This window comes from Phaenicophaeus curvirostris, chromosome 2 (assembly GCF_032191515.1).
Source record: "Phaenicophaeus curvirostris isolate KB17595 chromosome 2, BPBGC_Pcur_1.0, whole genome shotgun sequence".
NCBI classification, from domain to species: Eukaryota; Metazoa; Chordata; class Aves; order Cuculiformes; family Cuculidae; genus Phaenicophaeus; species Phaenicophaeus curvirostris.
This window is the reverse complement of record NC_091393.1, coordinates 4313284-4333587: the sequence shown is the minus strand read 5'-3', so window position 1 is coordinate 4333587 and position 20304 is coordinate 4313284. Positions and strand designations below refer to the sequence as shown.

The following is a 20304-nucleotide window of genomic DNA, read 5'->3' as shown; positions in this document are numbered from 1 at the left end:
CCTTGAAAATATGCTTCAAGCAAGATCCTTGGCAAAAGTGGGGGACTTGAAGATGGTTGGTTGAGTTGACCGCTCACAGATGTGCTGACATATGGAAGCCAGTGCCAATGCGAGACAACCTGTTGTACAGTGTCAGCAGGATAATGACAGAACAGGTTGAACTCCTGCTAATGGCCATAAGTGGTGAAGGACAACTGTGACATCTACATGCATGCTCCTTATCTAGCCTCTCATTACTCATCTGGAGACCAGTTATAACTGCTTGACTGTCAGTTAAAGAAACACTTCACATGGTGAGGCACTTGCTAGAAAGTTTTAATAACAAAACCTACATATTAATATATTTTTTTGAAAGAAAAAAAAAGTCAGTCCTCTAAGCATTAATACTTTTAATTCTTGGCATATGAATTTGAGGAAAATTAAGCTACGCTTCAAAAGCAAAACCGGAATACAATTGCAGCCATTCACTCATACTGCACAAAACTGTCGTACCTTTACTGTCTCTAAAAAAAATCCTTTACAAAATTATCTTCTCGATAATTACTATCTGTGAGCAGAAAATAGCCTAATACCTTGCAAAACTTTAGGAGAAAAAAAAAAAAAGGTGCATGGAAGCAGAAAATGGAACACACACTTCTATTTTTTCCAGTAGTGCAAAATGCAGAGGAAGCCCTTTAATATTGCAGTACACTACAGAGAAGCAAAGAAAAGTGTCTACTTAATGTTAGCCTGAGAGAACAAATTCTGGTTATCTGCAGATGAAGATACTCATTTCTCAAGACTGAGGAGTTACCAGTGAAAGGTACAAAAAAAGCATGCAAGGGGCCTGTTTATAAAAGTTACCACAATCCAAAGAACTTACCTTTCCCAGTGACACTATGAAATGCCTATTCACTATCACAGAATAGCCAGAATTAAAAGTTTTATTCTTCCTAAATCAATCTTTCTCATTAGTGATCCCAAGTTACATGCAGCACTATGACAGAAAAGAGAGCAAAATCCTACACCATCATTAATTTCTGTTTAATCTTAGCTCAAACCTGCCGCACAGACATAAGAGTTCTGCTAGCACAAAGTACGTGGTGGCACAAAACCCAAACAAACACGGGCTTGCCCCCACACATAACTAACAAATAACATCAGACATGCCTGTCCCATCCTGATGGTACGGATAGACAGCACCTGGCTCTCCTTCAGATGTGCTGGACGATTTATTTCATAATTTTCTGGCCCACTTTCCCCTAAAAGAGAAAATGAGGCACCATCACTTTCTTGTGATGCACCAGATCTCTGGTACCTGAGCAAAAAAATCACTTGTTTGAAATAGTTCTGAATGGACACAACAGCTGACATGCTACGAGACGGCCATTTCCCACTTGACCATCAGAGGGAAAATATGGCTCTGCGTACCAAGTACTGGAAATACCTGTCTGGGGAAATTTCCTCCTGTCAGCTGGTAGCCAAGAAAGGCCTTTATGCATGAGTTGTTTCATCCCTATAAAAAAAGTTTTCTCTTTCTATGGAGGTCTAATTCTTCTTTCTTCCTTTAAGTCCTGCTAAGATTTTCAACAGCACCCTGTGACAGTGAGTTCCATAGGTTAGTCCCATAAAGCGTTCTAAATCCCCTTTTCTTACCCTTCACTCTAAATCTGTTGCCTTTCAGCTTCACAGACAGCTGCTTGAACTTTTATGAGGGCAATTAAATAAGCACAGCTAATTTACCTTCTATAATTTATTGTCTTCTCTTGCTGCTGTGCCTCCTTTTCATGTTCTCTCCTGCCTAAACTCCCAATATTCAAGTCCTTCTTGATGTGACGACTTCCTATTTTTGTTACCTCTCCCTAAAGCTCCAAACTGGCTTTATCTTGTACCACACTACTCAGGATAACACAAACATTGCTTCTGAGAATACACCTCCAATGTACCAAATTACGTTGTTGGTTTTCTCCTTCATGGTATCTACAAGCATTTCTTATGCAGCTCCCCAACACCACACACACTGCAAATACTTGTGTAGTCCAAAATGCTGCACAGGTCTTCATCCCGAGGAGACAAAGTGCACAGAAAACTCAGGAACACGTGCAGATGACTCCTGCCAATGCACACTACTTCTATATACAATTAGTTTACTTTGCACTCATAAATCTCATACATTCATCACCATTAACTCATTCCTAAAATTAAGGAAACTTTTGCAAACTTAAGTGAGATGAAGAGCTGTAATCTCTCAGCTGCTGCTATGCAGAGAAGAAGGTTCCATTTCCTCTGTCAGAAAGCTCCTGAATGTGACACAGCACCATCAGCGAGGCACGCAGAGCCACAACAGGGACCCAAAATAATTCTTCACAACTGGTCAAGGAAACATCAACCTTCTGTTCTGCTGCTATGATCTTTAAATGGTAAAAGTCAAATGGGAAAAATAAGCAAGTTGCAATTCTTTTCTAAAAAGACATTTTTCTCTATAGAAATATTATTTTAAAATAAAAGGCTCAAAAAGACTCCTAATTAATGAGAAATACCCTGCTCCCGTCACCCCCCAAATCTGGCACATTACCTCAGTTTCCCTTAGCATTTCCTCTCAAAATTGATAAATGCAGAATGCTCCAAGCATTGTTTAAGCTTCCCTCCAAAACTAATGAACAGTCCTAACTGCACCTGACCTCCATTCCGTCAGTCTCATCTCTGTCTTGGGTTCTGCTTTCTGCATCTGAGAAAGAAGGATGGATACTCCCTGGGGAGGGAAGACCTATGTATATTTTGTGACCACAAATAAAACCTTTGTAAGGCAAGTATTTTTTTCCTGCATGCTAATGTGGCAATATAATATCCCTACAAATAATTATTTGGTGGAGGCCTGAAGCAGCTAAATTCTGTACCTACTTTCTGCATTCATCACTCATATGCTGCCACATTTACTGCTACACAAATCTAAGCTTTCTTCCACCAATAAAATTATTCAGTCATAACAAATAAAGGAAATAAAATGTATGTCCTCCTAATAAATCAGTGTTGCATTAGTCACTAAGTCTCCAGATAAGTCAAAAGTCTGCAGTCCTGATATTCAGCATAGTGGAAAACCAACAGAAGGGCCCCGTAGCTATGCTCGCAATCTGTCCTCGCAAAACATCTGACAGCTGCAACACTAACAAAATTAACAGTGGATGAATTAGTACCAGACGCTAAACAGTTGCTATAGAAAGACTCATCCATTTCTTTTCTTCTTCTCCCCTTCTTCAACCTGGCTACCCCACCACTTCATAAAATTAACGCTCAGTATCATTTTTTCTTTTGTTATTTGATTTAAAAAGGCACCACAATTACCCTTTCATACACAAGACTATGAACTTCACACCATGATCTCCCTAGACTCTTAAAGAAGCCGTTTGCAATTGGAAGGACTGTGTCCAAGTTCTCTTACTGCTTTTAAGCAGAGAATGTGCATCCACTTGCAGAGTTTGGGGATCCCACTCGGTGCCATGGGAGAGCTGCAGCGCCTGCTCCCTTTCTTTAGGGGTTCTCTGCCCACACCTAACCACATCCCTACATGCCTTCACCTGCTCTCTCTTTCCTTCCTTCCTTCTTTTCCTCCTTCCTCCCTCCCTCCTCCGTCTTATTAGATCTTCTTTCATAGAGCGCTTCCAATTTTTGAGCAAGGATGCACAGTTTATACGTGAGCATTCAAACTCTTGCATCCTGCAAACATCTGAAATAGGCGGGGGTCAGAATTCCTACAAGGGCACCAAATAAAGCAACTCCAGAAATCAAATTCAGAAGTGTTATTACAGCACTGAACTGAAAATGAGGGCAAGTGTCAGGTGTTAAATTATACAGGTATCTTTACTATAACTTGCATCAACTGATGCAACATGAAAATATGTCACCATTCAGCTAGGAGATTAAAAAAAACAACCAACACCCAAACCCATCAATACCAATTTAATCAAAATCTCTGTGTTTTATATGTATAATCAAATTGCATCATCAGGGAAATGTAACCATTTTTAGAGCATCAGCCTTTTGCTACACATGAGAAAAATTTTATTAGTAAACTGCTGTGTTACATTTTGGCTAGGCAGCATCCTATTACAGTCCTGAGAAGCCAACAGATCTAAGTAGATAAAGAACAGCAGTGTACCTGCTGACCGCTTCAGCATTTCAACTGCTCACATTTGTAAGAAGCCTAGTAGGATTTGGAAGTGACTATACCAAGTATTAAGTAAAATCTATATTCTACAGGACCACTCAGTATATGCATCCCTGTTTTGCAAACTACAAGCAACTATCCGAAATAAAGGTAAAAAATGGAACTGGGAAGACAATTCCTGGGTTACTGAGTCCAGCTCTTCATATAACAGACGAGTACATCCTACACTGTCTGTACAATCTGCTTCACAAATTCTTTACTGAAGAAAGGCATGGTCATACACTGTAAACTAGGACTGAGACAGCAAGATCTGTCGCGGGGAAAAGAAAATTAAAAAAAAAAAAGATGTTGCAACTGAAGTCAGCAAACTTTTATGTAAAATATATAAAACCAAAACATTATTACTAGAAGTCTTTCCCCATGCAAGGATGATAACAAGTAGTTAACTGACTTATCTTTCTCTGACATATCTCTCTGAAACATGAACTTTTTTTACAGTTCTTCATTTTACACACTCATCAAGTCATCTCTTTAGGAAAGATACTCTTTGAACTTCACTTGTTAAGTAAAAACAGTTAATGCTAATGCATGTGAAGACCACAAGCGGTGCATGCCTCTAAAGATTATTAACATGACTCCTTGGCAGGATTCAAAAAGCAGTTTATGGAAAATGTTGCAGCAACACAGACTTCTTCCTAGCTAGAACTCCTGCATTCGTGCCATGTTCTCTCCTTCATTTCAGCTTTGCTAATGAGCAGAAAGCCAACATTAGAAGATGAAAAAGGTTTTGTAAAAATGGCATAACAAAACATTGCATTCACACTGTTTAAGTTAACATATAGTAAATATATTCAGTTTGCAAAGATAAAGATTTCCCATTCTCCCGCTTCTACCACTGCAGACTGTTGAATTTGTTGAAATTCTCCCTTTCTTCTTTCTTCTGTTTAGGTCATTGTCAATAACAAAATAACTAAAAGATCAAAACCTTCTGTCATATCTTGGAGCCACTTACTGCCCCTGCACACTTAATTTCTTGCTAACAGGACATGGCTGACACTTCTGCCATTGATACTAGAGCTAGTAAAGAATTTATATCTAAGGTATGTTCTACAAGGCTAACAAATGTAGGAAGCAGGGAAGAAGGCAAAAGATGGCAGAAGGTGACAGATACATGTCTAAACATAAAAGTCTGCTGCTCACATGAAAATATATTTCAGTTTTAGCTGGTAGGTAAAGTATAAGCCCATCTTAAAGACAAAAACCTACAACAATAGAAGAACAACATATTGTGTGGCCATCACCAGGTAACTATACAAATACAAAAACACACAAACAGCAGATATAAAACAGCTATCATTTAAAAAATACAATGCCATCTGAAGTGCACTTCATTACATTATTTTACAAAGAGTTTGCTAAGATGAGCTTCAAAATATGTTTCACATCATCTTTTCCCTTCTATCCTTAATACTTACAGAGAAAAAAACCCTACCATTCCTACTAATCATTTCCCTTCCGTTTCTCAACCAAATTTTGTTCTTATAATCACATTTTTGAGCCAGCTTCAAACAGGAGGAGAACCGAGGAAACAACATATTTTTCTTCCTGACAGATAAAGCTAAACATAGAACACTGCTTTTACACTCAAAATCACTATAAGGACACCGTAGACATTCCCTTTCATAGGTCAAAAAAATCAAAAGGTATTCAAGTACAATACAAAAAATACATTATTCTCAAAATTCAACTTCAGAAACTTAAAAAAAAAATAACATATTTCTTTATCAGAATTGTCCCTGCTCTAGTCTAAAAGCTTTTGTTTCTTTATATTATGTTTTAAACGCATGCTTGCACAGTGAAGCTGCCCTGGGATGCCATGGTAGGAGGCTGCAACTTTCCTTCTAATTCACTTGCTGCAGAGCACTGAAAATTCCATACAATAATATTTTAGCAAATAAATTAACATGCATTATCAATTACTTTAAATGTGAGATTCAGCTATATCATCCTCCAATTATTCTGCTTCTGCAGCTTCTTTTACTTGTAAAGTCAATATTTAAATCTTTGCATCAACTTTTAAACAGGTCTTCTACAGGTGTTTTAAAAAGCAAGATTGTTTGCATCATAATTGAATCACCTACAAAGCAATACTGTAAACGCTTTCCATGTCAAGAAACAGGAGTTTCTTTAGGGCTTATAAGCTCTTTGCAATCTGGAGCCATATGCCTTTTCAGTACTGCTTCAAGTCCTTACTTTTTAATTTTGAATTGATGCCAAGGTTTCCCATTTAAAGGCTTACCCTTTTTTTTCAAAATACCTACATATACTTTGCAGTACTAACACAGCTTTATGGTAACACACAACAAAACCTGACGGGTCATTCTGTTTTCTTCAGTTTTACTGTGCCCTCTTCTGCCTCCTCACACTCAGTTCAAAGCCCTCTGGAAGTCAGTGGTTATAGACTCGGCCAGACATTTCAGGAAGAGCAGGTAAAAAAGCCGAAGTGCAACAAGAAGCAGAACCCTGCAACTTCAAAATATGAAGATGACATTTTCTGGACTGTCTGGTAAAAATCTAATGGCACCTTAGAAAGGACAACAGGCATGGCACACTTAGAAACATATCACTGGGAATTAAAAACAAATAAACTACGTACTTTTGACATAGCTGGCTGAACAGCACTTTGGGAGAAAGAGGACCTCTTCCAGCCTCTCTCATGCTGTGAAGGAACAAGAACATCGCTGAAGTCAAGGGTCCTGGGCTGGAGAGATTTACCACCAAAGGATCCTTCAAAGCAAAGGTAAATTGCACATCAGATTTCAAAGGTAATGACACACAAGACCTATTTCAAGTTAGAACAGTATAACTTTCAGTTTTAGAGTGTTTGGGCTTTTTTAACAAAATGCTGGTGTCACTACACCATTAAGAGTTGAAGAGAATGCTTATTAGTTAAGCACCAGTAGCTGCAAAAACAAACAAGTCTTCTCTAGCAAATTGATTGGTAACCACTAGTTTCAGAAACAGGCATGTCAATAAGCCAGTCTGACTCTCACAAAAGCAGACTACCTCCTGTATTACCTTCTTTACTTATTCCCACGTGCATGGAAATTCTATTGGAGAGACAACCCAGGCAACTTCTTCCATGGGCCAGCATAAGATGGAACTCTGTCTACTCTGCCTTAGGGAAGGGGTGGTCAGCTTCTCTGACCTGTCAGCTGTGCACCAAAATCTCCACACATTCGACAGCCATGGAATCATCTCTGTTGCTCCAGGAACCAGGTGCCTGGAAGGTGCTGCCAGTTCCTTTGCAACAGAGGCTGACAGCAGACCTCACAGATCCACCGTGGCAGTGGGGGACTGGTACGGGGTGCATCCCGCACAGCCCCTCCTGGCATGAGATTCACCCTAGTCAGCAGGTCCCAGGGCTGGAAGGAGCCAGCCAGCAGCCACCTATGCCAGTCTCAGAAGAAAAGATACTCCTGCGCTGCTTATGTGCCATGCACACCTCAACAACAGATCACCAGCTCTCCCTAACACACTCCCAGTTCCATATATGACCACAATGCTTCCAACTAACTGGCCTGACTCTCACATAAAACAGATTACAACTGCCAAACAATTAAAGGGGCTGTCTCTTCCAGAAGGCAGATCCACATGCAACAAAAGCACTATGGATACACACAAATATAAAGTATTTCCATTCTATACATTATGAAAAGGTGGAAAAATACCCTTTTACCAAGTGGGAAGCTGGGAGCTTCTATATTACTATTAGTTGGACTACTGCAGCCCTCTAATCCTGTGCTAATGTACAAAGACCAGAAAAACACAGTCTTTGCTCCAGAGACCCTATTTACTTTGTAAGCATTGTCATTAAACAAAAAATAAATCTTTCAACCTTATGGCTGTGCAAGTTTAACATCAAGCATAAGCCAACGTACCACTGGCTTTCCAAGCCTCCAGGCACAAACAAGCTCCAGATCTCCCTCGTGGCTCAGGATAACTTAGTGAAACATGTTGCTACTTAGAACTGCCAGTGGAGGTAACAGACAGCAATGAAGTAAATTTCACATTGTTCTTGCCTGGAGAATCTATCAATACCACCAAGAGGAAGGTACAGAAATCTTCATAATTTCAGAGGCATTTGAAACAGAATCCTACCCCTCAGCCGTCATTGCCACCAGAAAGCTCCAGTGAACAGCGGAAAAAGGAAAAAAGAAGAATAAAAGATCCACTGTAAACTGCTTTCTTTAGCTAGCAGAGGGAAAGCGGTATTATCTTTATTGCCAACAGCATATTACGGAAACCCAAGTCTCTAAGACATGACCGGGAACAGCAGTACATTCTTTTGATAATAACCACAGGAGTCTCTTTCCTGAATGCCTGCAATGAGCTCGAGGACCACAAATTTGGTCCTTGCTGAAATTTTGCTTCTCTCAGTTTAATCCTTTGGCCCATGAAGCACATAATAAACTTTACAAGCCTTATCAATGAAGGGCTGGGACAGCCTAGAATAAAATATTTCTATAGCAAATTATACTATTTCTTGGATTATACACGCATGCTGAAGAAATGAAATAAGAAACAAATTTAAGCCAGCTACTCTTTCTTCAGGTCAGGCATTATTTGCTACTTCAATGTCAGAAAATGTGAAAGGAAATTAAATTATTATTTCTCCTCCCCCAGGACTGAAAAATCAATTTGGTAAAAGTTCACAGATCATAAACCAGCTAAACAATTAAAAGGCAAAAGAAACAAGAGAGTAAGAGCGTGTATTTAACAGAGATATGCTTTCACATCCTACAGCTTCTTCCCTCATTTCCCCAAATTTATATTTCTCACTGTGTACTTACCAATTGGGATTCTGAATTATGACAGATTTTTAACTTTGTTCCTTTCTCCTTCATCTCACACATCAGTTCATTTAGTATGTGAGTCTGTGCCAAGTTCTTAAAGGAAAAGAAAAGGCCAAAGAAATACATGCTGATCATTCTACTATACATTTTCCTTACTTATAAATTCTAGGTTCAAGGATAGACAAAACATTATTTCATAATATACAACTGAGGTTTAAATTGGACCACTAAAAAAACAAGGTATTACTCTTATAAAAGCCAAGATCATTGATTTCAGGCTTTTTTTTAAATTTTATCTACTGCTGCTTCTGTATTTCAAAAATAGTTTTCTAGTCATAACTTTGTTATTTTTGTTGAGCAATAAGAATCTTCTATTTATTTCTTTTTTAATGGTGAGGATGAGGACATTAGCATCAGAAATAATTTATTTTAAACTCTGCAGTCCTTCTCATTGTGCCCCAAGAAGCACAAGGGCTCTGGCATACCGAAAAGCATAACTTCTCTGAATTTAAGACAGAAACCAACTCAAGATATTTCAGCTTTGTTTCTTTATTTTGAGTTAACTTTGACTGCAGATCCCTTAGATTTGTACAATCCCCTAAGCATGGACAGAGAGAAATTAGCTGTTCTACTCTTTAAAAATCTACTACTTGTTCATTGCATTTTATAATCATCACCACAAACACGAGTTAAACAGTGCCAGTTCAGAACACCTTCAAGGCAGTTTTGTCTCGTTTACACATTCCTGTCTGCAGACATACAGATGGTCTGTTCAACCTACAAGCTATAGGATGGTCTGCTATAAAATCCACTAAGGCTGCTGCTTTTCTGAGGATGCTCGATTAGTTGTAAACTCAATATCAATAAAAGTGTATTAGTATAGCTCATTCCTCTTATTCTGGTCAGAAAAAAACCCATAATCAATAAAGGTACTTTTATGACTGCATCTATTACAGAGGCTTAAAATCATCAGAATGCACTGTGCAGACATTTACATTATGCAGAAAGTGCCACTTTTCACGCCCACCAGTATGGTAAATACTGCGCATTACTCATGACTGCCTAATGCTGAACTACAAATAAAACCATATGCTAGAGTACAACCCACACACATATGCAACGTGTAAACACTTGACATTTTCATTTGTCTCATTACTGTGAAAAACACTACTGATCCAATAATTTTTTTTTGTTATAACAGGAAATATCACTTGGATAGCAAGGAGTGAAAAAGAGTCGGAAAAGGACCTTCAGAAAGCAGAATGAAGACTGGTAACAGTTTCTGTAACCCACAGTTTATACAAATAAAGTATTTCTGAAATCTGTGAAGAGAAAGAAAACTGTATGATCTTTCCCTCTTACCTGCATCACAGCATTAAAAAAGCACGTATTTCCTAAATTATTTATTCCTTTGACTGGAATAGATGCACCATTACCAGAACTTTTTCCTTTCAGTATTTCACTTGTTTCACTGTTTTCTTCACGGAGTCGTACGATTTTTGATGAACCTATAATTAAACTATAGATTAACATTACTACATAATTGCAGAGTTTAATCAGTGCAGTCCTTCCATGGATGCCATTTATCCTTTTTAACATATAGGAAAGTTACCTCGATGGTTAGACTTAAAAGTTAAAGACTCCTTTTATCATAGTTATTTTTCTCGAAGGAAAAGAAATAATCTACAGTTAACCCCCTGGAAAAACAATACCCCAACAACTACATATATCCAACAAAACTTTCCACAAATACGTTGTCCCATAAAGCTCTAACTTCTTCCATTAGCTACGCAAGTAAAACTGGCTCTGTTAGTTTACCAGTAATAGGCAGTTTAGACATACATTCATTAGACAGGCTAGAAACACCACACAAAGTCTTCTATTTGGTACATTTGAAGAGAGGTAACCAAAAGTCACCACCTGAATGCTCTAAGTCTTTATCAATTATCACACTTTGTTTGAATTGCCTTGTACAACTCAGTCAACAGCCAAATAGGAGCTGTAATCAGTTTCCCCAAATGCTGCATTGCTCCTCCACCTCCCTTTGTCACACAACCCAAATGCACAGCAAACAATGCTGCAGTTTTAATTTTCTACAACAAAAATCTGATACAACTGCAATGGAATATGCTACCAGTATATCATCCATGTATTTCTTTATTTCCCTTATTATTTAAAACAGATGAGAGGCAGCAAATTTAGACAGTCATTAACTTGTAGCCTAGAGGTAATGGAAAGACTTGAGATAACAATATTTAGCCTCGAATTCTACTAGCAACTTTCATATTGTCATGATTGCAGGACTAAATATGAACATTACTGACATCTGCAGTGTCTTAAATATTGATTAACAATGCATGTCAATGTAAACGAGTTATGGACTTAATAGATGCCAAGAACTGTGATGCTGCAATTTCTGTCTTGACATATGAATTCATGTATTTGTTCTAATGAGTTGCACATTGAAGTCTCATTAAAGTGTTCTTGAGAAATAACTAACAGACCTATTTACCTTAATGAAATGCTCATGCCAAAAGGTTCTTTTATGTACACTCCTAGGTAGTTTCTTGCTTAGAAGATGAAAAATTATAATTAAATAAAAAAGAAGACATTAAAATATCTGTTCTATCAGGCTTCTGATGCAGTCTGTCTGCACCCTATAGTGCCATCAAGGTATAACTATTTTCTCAAATGGTATCCAGGTTTGACAAAATGGATCTAGAGGTGCTTTGCTGTTTCAAAACATTTTTTAAGTGTTCTCGGCAATACTGCTTACACAGCTTAAAAATATTCTCCTTTCCGCTGGTGTGGAAAATTAAGACAGTACAAGGACAAAGTAGGAGATTAAGTTCTCCTTGAAAAAGCAAACAAGCAAAGGAAGGACAAAGAGCTTAGGAGCTGCTCTCACCCAGTCACAGTTTTAAGGGCTATGTGCAGGAATATCTTTTCTTTGACATGTTAACAAGGGGCACACTACAGTGTCTGAGACTCATCAACCCATACAGAGCGCCAAAAGAATTCTAGCAGAAGAATGGGAGCTCCAAGTGTCTGCAACTCGAAGGCACTACTCACTCTCAGAAATTTAATAATATAAGTGGAAACTTCTTCCCCTCAGAAAAATGTGCCATACAAAGAAGTGCTGGGGAGAAGAGATGGTTAAAAAGGAAAAAAAAAACAAAAACCGAAAAAAAAGCCAAAATTGTGTAAATAATTTGTGTATTAGTATACCACAGTTGTTGCATTTATCCATCGGCATTCAAAAACATCTGGGACAGCATCTTAAAGTAAACAATGTTCACAAGGCCATCTGGACCAAACTGCAGGCAAAAATTAAAGCATAAGCATATGGAAAAGCAGATTTTTCTCTTCCCTTTAGCAGTACAGGATGACAAATGTCAAACCTAGATCTGTCCACGCTTCACTGTGCTATGCTTTGCAGCACCACCTGGCTCTCCTTGCACAGCCACCAAATATGGACAGCACTGCCACAACGGACCATATCTGCAGGGCAAACTCAATAAAAGCATTTCACTTCATGGTTAAATGACAGCTTCACACAAGTAGCAAGGTTCCATTTGCTGAACCTTACATATAAATTATTTAAGGGAGAGAAAACAAAGCCAAAGCATCCAGCTTTGCAGTGAGAGCTGGATGAATACGCAATTATAAAACACAATACATGAGAACCAGACATCCGATTGCCACAAATCTGAGTAATTAGCATAGGGCTAAGGAGAAGCAGTAGTAAATTAAGAAAAGTCCTGTATGTTGCTACTTTAATCTAGGAACCCCCTTTCATTCAGAAGGTTTTAATTACTGCCTCTTGATTCTTTAATAAATTTTGCAAACAACCCATGTGACATTTTCCTAGTTTTTTTGTATCTGTGAAGAAGTCTTGACAGGAAAGTGCTGCTTTGCTTATTCCATGCACACATATTTAAGGACACAGACAGTGCCAGAGGAGGGACAGCAGTTTTCAATTTAACTCCGCTCAGTGTCCCCAGCTCAGTGATAATGACAGACAGGCCTGAAGCAGAATGTTTAGTTGACATGTGAAGAGTTGGTCAGTCTTAATAGAAGATGCTGGTAATGACTGTGATAGCTAATCCTTCTGCAGATTGGGGCTGGAGGGTTCTTCTGCAAGATTAACCCAAGGCTACAGCATGTTATTAATCAAAAGGGTAATATGTAATTTTTTAAAGTGAATTATGTTACCCTAAAAAGTAGGCAAAATTTCTTCACCGAAAGGGTTGTCAAGCACTGGAATAGGCTGCCCAAGGAAGTAGTTAAGTCATCATCCTTAGAGCTATTTAAAAGATGTGCAGAGGTGGTACTTAGGGACATAGTTTAGAGGTGAATTTGGCAGTGCTAGTTAACGGCTGGACTTAAGGATCTTAAAGGTCTTTTCCAACCTAAAGAATTCTGTGATTCTCTGAATTTGCACTGAACTGTTCCATAGACTCTTGCTCACACAATCTTGTAATCCTGTAATGTTTTAACAGGTGTGTTTGTGGATATGAAAAGTGACTTTTACACCAGTATAGACACAAGGACTCCATCAAAATGGCTGTCATCTACTGCTGCCCACAAGGGCCTTCAGCTCCTGGCCAAACAGTGTTTTGAGAAAAGAAGTACTCCAAGCCATGCGGCTGTGTGCAGTAATACCTGTTATAAAGGACCTAGTTAGTATTAACAAGAGCAATGTAGATGAAAAGTACAAAAGCAATTAAATTTGCAGATTTTTTTCTGTCCATGGTTCACTATTACATCTTCTAGAGAGTTGACATGGTGCCTGTCAATCTCTCTGCCCTTCTCACACACTGTGGACGTCAGCTCCAGACAGACCTGTCTCTCCGCAGTGAGGACAGCGTATACAACTGTGACTGTTTTGAGGCTCACACATTCAGACTACACCTCTCTGACAAGACTCCTTCTGCAGTTTTGGTTTAGAGGTGGCCTTTCTGATCTAGTCAGGAAGGGAAAACTCTCACCCAAATGTCACCACAATCTCTTTTCCCTCAAAAAAGTGTATCAGGCTGCAGACGCCCTGCAGAGCACTCTGCCAAGACCCTTTGCCCAGCTCTCCATCCAACTCATCACACCACACTGACCACCAGTGCCTGCCTCTGGTCCCACTGTGACATCCACCTCCAGCACTCATTCCTTCAACTCTTGGACAGCTGCACTCGTGTTTATATCCAGCCTCTGTAGAGCAAGTCCAGAAGAGGCCACAAAGATGATCAGAGGGGCTGCAGCACCTTGCACACAAGGATGGGCTAAGAGAATTGGACTTGTTTAGCCTAGAGAAGGGAAAGCTCCAGGAAGACCTTATAGCAGCCTTCCAAGAATTCCAGGGAGCCAACAGGAAAGGTAGGAAGGGAGTCTTTATCAGGGAGGACAGGGATAGGATAAGGGAAATAGTTTTAAGCTGAAAGAGAAGGGATTTAGATTAGTTATTAGGAAGGAAATTTTTCCTGTGAGGGTTGTGAAGCACGGGCACAGATTGCCCAGAGAAGTCATGGAATCCCCATCCCTGGAGGTGTTCAAGGATGGGCTGGATGAGGCAACCTGATCCAGTGGAAGCTGTCCCTGCCCATGGCAAGGAGTTTGGAATTAGATGATCTTTAATCATAGAATCATACAGATTGGAAAGGACCTTAAAGGATCCCTTCCAATCGACTCCATTCTATGATTCTGTGATTCACATTCAGCAAAGCTTCCCCATGTCACTCTTCTCACCCCAATGCTAGCAATCCCCCTTCCCACCAGACCCAGAGGAGAGAAGACAGCAGTCAGAGACTGCTCCTTTGCTACAGTTCTTGCCTGCAATGCACTCCTGTCTTCCCGCTCTTCCTCCGCTTTTTTTTTTACCTACTTCTGCTCACCTGCAGCCTTGTCTCGTAAGCTCTCTGGAGGCAGGAAACATTGTTCTGTCCCACAGCTGCACAGCACCAGCCTCACGGGTCTGTGACTGCAATTTCTAAGCCCAACATTAACATAGACAATGATTCAGTCCATGAATCAGAGCAAGTCACCGGACCAGGTGTACAAACACACACAATGCTGACACATCCACTTGCAAAAGACATTCAGAAAACTCATCACAGGTTCTCTATCAATTTGTTTTGCCAGTATTTCAAATATTTGCAGCGCACACGGACTTCTGTACCACAGTTGCTGAAACTGAGCTGTGCCTGTGGGTGCAGATGGTATGCAAGCAAAAAGATAAATGACATACAATTTTTCTTTCAGCTGGGGAGTAAGCATTTTTGCTCATCTTTTCAATGCAACTTTTTTTTAATTACAAATGAGAGTTCCAGGAATATGCACTTTTATTCCAAGGTCAAGCCTTTTCTATTGAATACAACTCTGGTACTTCAGATGAAGGTCTTCACAGAAAAAGCAAGGTTAATAGACTGCCTTTCTTTTACCAAGTTCTCATCCTGCTGTATTATGAAATGCTACTAAACTGCATGGCAAACCTTCTTTTGTTTAAAACATTTAATTTTTTTTTTCAACACTGTACAACAAGCAGACTCTAAACCTTAGAAAAACAGCATGGCTCTCTTCTGAAATGTTCGCTAGCTTTAGGTTTTAAAAGCCCGGCTTCTCTTGCAGTATTACAGTCTTACCAAGTTAAAGATTACTAACTGCCATGTTATTCCTCTGGTTCTGCCAGAATGTTATAAACTAAACCCCACATCTGCATAGTATGAAAGTGCAAGTTATCCAAACACCAGTTTTGATCTTCTGCGCTCAGATGACTTGTGCTATACTTCACAAGTAAATAAGTACGTGAACAGAAAAGGGAAGAATCAATAGATAAAAATGACACAATGCCTAAAGAAATTTTTGCCAATTGCGTTTTCCTTTCCTTGCAATGTGTAAAATTAATAGCAGCCCCTAACAAGTAAAATTGACAGGAAATTTATGACCAACAACAGAAATGTCTTTTTGCTGAAGTGTATCTTGGATTTGGAAAATCAAGACATTCTGCTTTATTTTGCTAATTAATTTTCTTTTTCTGACACAAACCTATTTAATGAACTGCCCAAAAAAAAGACTGAGCATGCAATTTATGTCTCCACCAATGTCTAATTTGGCTTTTGTAAAGGAAAATACGCATAATATTCACTTTCAAGACTGCAAAACAATTTATTTTCTCCAGCAAATGAGCAGACACACAGATCGCAATGTCTCAGCATGGTTTCTGTGTACTACATGTGCATTATGCCCATGTGAATCTCACAAGTGTGCCACACGGACAATAGTGCACCTGCCTTTCTGTGAAAATCATCATGGCCTGCTAACCTTTTCCACAAAACAAATTTCTGGGTGGTACACCCTAGAATGCAATCTTGCTTTATGCTTCCATCTTGTGCCCAACATGACCTCTTAACCAGACAGACTCCTCTTAAAAAAAAAAATGCAAAGACAAAAAGCAGGCATTGCTGGGTACAACAAACCATAGGATCAGATGCGAAAATCACACAGCTGCAAGCATTCTTTTGGGAACCCAGCACTGGGATTTATCTCAATCGCTTAATGTAATTACAAAAGTCAGTCATGTAGTAGTAATGTAATTTGCACATTTTTACAGCTGAAGTGAAGTTGAATCTTTATGAGAGGCCAAGTGAAAAGCAGGGATCCTGCTGCCACACTACTCCACCACATTAGTACCAAATGACAAGCATTTTGCTTTTGTTTATCTTTCATGATGCATTAATTAGGAAATCTATATAACCCTCAGTTACATGTTTAAGCTGATTATTTTATCTTTAAATGACTCCTGCACTTTTGAGAACCAAAAAAACACTCCAGCAGCCCTCATCGGCTACTTACATCCATGTTCATACTGCATTTTTGCAGAAATTTCTACACACTCCTATTTGAATTTTAATGACGCACCATGCCAACCAGTTGTTACAACAGAAAGAAATGCAGACATAAGACGAATTGTTACAGTGCCGGTTTCTGTTATGAAAAATAACAGTTTCTTTTTAAGGAAGAAACAGAAAAGCAATAGGAAAGAAGCACAAGACTGATTTTTAAGTGGGAAAGTTCTACATCATTTGTTTCTCACAAGTTATTTTTCATTTAATTAAAATTAGTTTATTTTTATAATGGGTAAATATGTGAAACAAATTAAAAAAAATCTGAGCCAAGTCTGAGTTTAAAGGATAACAGACTGAAAATATCACTGTAACATGAAATAAAATGTTAGGCTTAAGAAAATAAAGATAACATGTCAACTGTAGAATTATTTTTCACTGTCATACTTTGTGGCCTTTGTTTTCTGGACAACAGCATGAATCAAACTTTGATTTCAGATTTTATTTTTTTAAAAAAACCTGAAAGGCTGTCTAACTTAAAAAAAAATTTACATCAGTGACAAGTCTTTAGAGGAAGTATAAAGTGTGTCAGACCAAGTACTTGACACAAAACAGAAAAAGCATTGCCATTACATTTATCAAAGTAAAACAAGAATGCCAGTCCTGCTTGGGAACTGGTTCTCACGCATACCACTTATCTATCAAAACATTGCTATTTCCCAGTCTCTTCCAACAAAGGGCCTCACCCAAAGCAACAGACAAACACCAGGCAAACAGCTTTTTCCTCTTTTCCTTGACACTTAAGAAAACCCAATGACCCTATAACATCACGGAGTTCTGAAGAACAGAGTCATAGAATCAGAGAGGCTGGAACAACTGTCAGCCCAACACCACCACGTCTACTAAACCATGTCCTAAGTGCCATGTTTACATGCTTTTTCAACACCTCCAGGGACGGAAACTCCACCATTTCTCTGGGCAGCCTGTTACAATGCTTGGCCACCCTTCCAGTAAAGTAATTTCTTCTAATACCTAGTCTAAATCTTCCCTGATGCAACTTGAGGATGTTTCCTTTTGTCTTATCACTTGTTACTTGCCTTTTGCACAAATACAAGCTTGCACTTGAGCCTCAGCCCTTTCCCAGCACACAGCAGGAGACGGGACTTCCCCGCAGAAGCATCCTCTGCATGCCGAGACCTCTCGCTGCCAAAGCAGCCACCCTGCAGGTCCTGTGCATCACCTCCTTAGGTTTGAAGGATGCCAGCGCCATGGTTTGCATTATTTGCACCAGGCATGTGCACGAATTTGAAGGATGAAGCATAACATAACCACGCAGACCAGTAACACCCTGTCCAATGTGCTGGGAAAGCGGACTCATCAGTCTGTCACTGATTTAAAACTGCCACTGCCGAGCAGGAGGACCCTGTGCTGCCCACAGTACACCATTCACCTGACATCACTGCTGGCACCTGACTCTACCTTTTACATCACTGCTGTGGAAACCTTTTCCAAGGCAACAAGGCAAGCAGGGCCAGCTCAATGCAATGCAACCACAAAAAGCGCAACCACAAACTGAATCTGGATGATACCTAGCTGTTCATTGTAATGCCTTGTTTCAGAACGGAAGGGAAAACTAGTTTAAATAAAACAAGGAGCGGGAAAGGAATAAAAAGTTTATGCCCTAAACAAAACCAATACAATTTTGTTTCCAGTTCCAAAATGAGTTTTCAGTTATATCAGGCAAATAGTGAAATATGTTCACTTTCAAAACAGAATATCAAAATGAAACACAAATATATTCTGTCTTGCTTTGATATAAACATCTGACTTTTAAGAAATCCTGGGCCCAATTTAAGCTTACTTTTCCTGAGTTAATTTGGAATTTCAGTTGCTTAATTTAAGACATTTCATAGAAACCTTCTAAGTGTCATACTCAGAAAACTAGGTTTTCAAGTTTCACAAGTTGAAAATCTAAACCATGAAGTAAACAGAACTCCTAAAGTCTTACCCAGTAATATAAAAATGGAATGAAACTGTTTCCATTAAAGTAACTGAGACAAACATGACAGCATTTCCATCTGCAAGCAAGCTGCAACACCCATTTATTACACATAAACTTGAAACAGAAGCTGTGAATGAACATGAAATCACGTTCTATTTTTAGGCTCTAAGAGGAAAGATGCAAAAAGTAGCAATTTATCAATTTAATACAACTGAATAACTTAACATCCAGCCTATGACCAGATCTAAATATAAAATATGTATTTCTGAGTGGCTGTTCATTTTTCCCCTCAAAAAATATTCAACATCTCTTAAAATCAGAAGGATCTATGCACATGCAGCTAGAGGAATATCTAGGCTAATTCTGAAAGGCAATTCTTCTCCATTCTTACTTCTAAACAGCTGACTATCTGTCTCTGCTGGTTTCCTTGCCAGGTAAAACCAGAATCCAATGCATTCCCTAAGTCACAAGCCAGAAACGCCAACGAGTTTATTACCGTAAGGATGAATAGCACCAACTTTATCAAGAACAGACAATTGAGGACCACATACACAAAGTTCTATCTGTTATAATAAACATTGAGAAGAAGAGTAGGTTCCTAACATAAGAAAATAATTTAATACTGTTTTCTATTAATAAAGGTAAGTGTTCTACCAATTAAAACCCAACAACGTCAATGAACAGAAAGCACTGCATCCAAAACAGAGTGCTAGAAGATCCACTTAAACAAATCTAATTGATTAAAGAAAAGAAATGTAAATCAAAAAACAATTTAAGATGTGACAAATCCACATTAGGAAAATTCAGTTTGTTATACTTATATATAGGTACTGTGTATTAAATTATATAGCATCTTATTTAATGTAACACCTTCTTTACACTAAATTAATATTTCCTCATTAAAACCAAAATTTGGGAAAACCATCCTATTGTGCCCAAAATATTCTTAGAATGCAACCATACCGTAGAAAAAAATGAAATCACATTTATAAAAACCACAACAGGCACTACTTGTCTGATTAATTGGGCAATTACAAACTGTATTATGTTCACATCATACATAATTTTTCAATTTTATGTTTAACATGACTCAGAATGTTACTCATTTTTAGAGACAGTACATTACAGATGCCTCCAGATAAAACTATCTGTGTAAACTTACTTGGTTCAGCCCTGGAACCATGTTTCTGAAGAAAGTCAACTATCTGAGCCAAAACCTTTTTGTTGCAATGTGTTGACAGCTCTTCATCACATTCATAACACCTACACAAAGGAAGAAATAAACCAGCATTCAGGATATCTGGATGCATCTCCCAGCTCTAACAAACCTCTCAAACAATCTTATGCAAATTACTTAAGCTCTAGATTTCAATTTTTCATACTAAAGAGTGCAATTCCTTCATCCCATATATGTTCTTCTACAGATCAGTCCCAATTCACTGTGATGCAAATCTAAGTAATATCAGTTTA

General features: G+C 38.6%; 1 protein-coding gene across 6 annotated transcripts in view; it reads right to left on the bottom strand.

Annotated features, from left to right (window-relative positions):
- The window catches only part of USP45 (ubiquitin specific peptidase 45), a 56175-nt gene that overhangs the window by 24769 nt on the left and 11102 nt on the right, over positions 1-20304 (bottom strand). For all 6 annotated transcript variants that reach the window (XM_069851137.1, XM_069851139.1, XM_069851140.1 and 3 more), the window contains exons 5-8: positions 19997-20097; positions 10363-10508; positions 8998-9093; positions 6801-6931 (exon numbers count right to left, since the gene is read on the bottom strand). In XM_069851137.1, coding sequence (XP_069707238.1) covers positions 6801-6931; positions 8998-9093; positions 10363-10508; positions 19997-20097 — 474 coding nt within the window. The remainder of the gene's footprint in view (positions 1-6800; positions 6932-8997; positions 9094-10362; positions 10509-19996; positions 20098-20304) is intronic.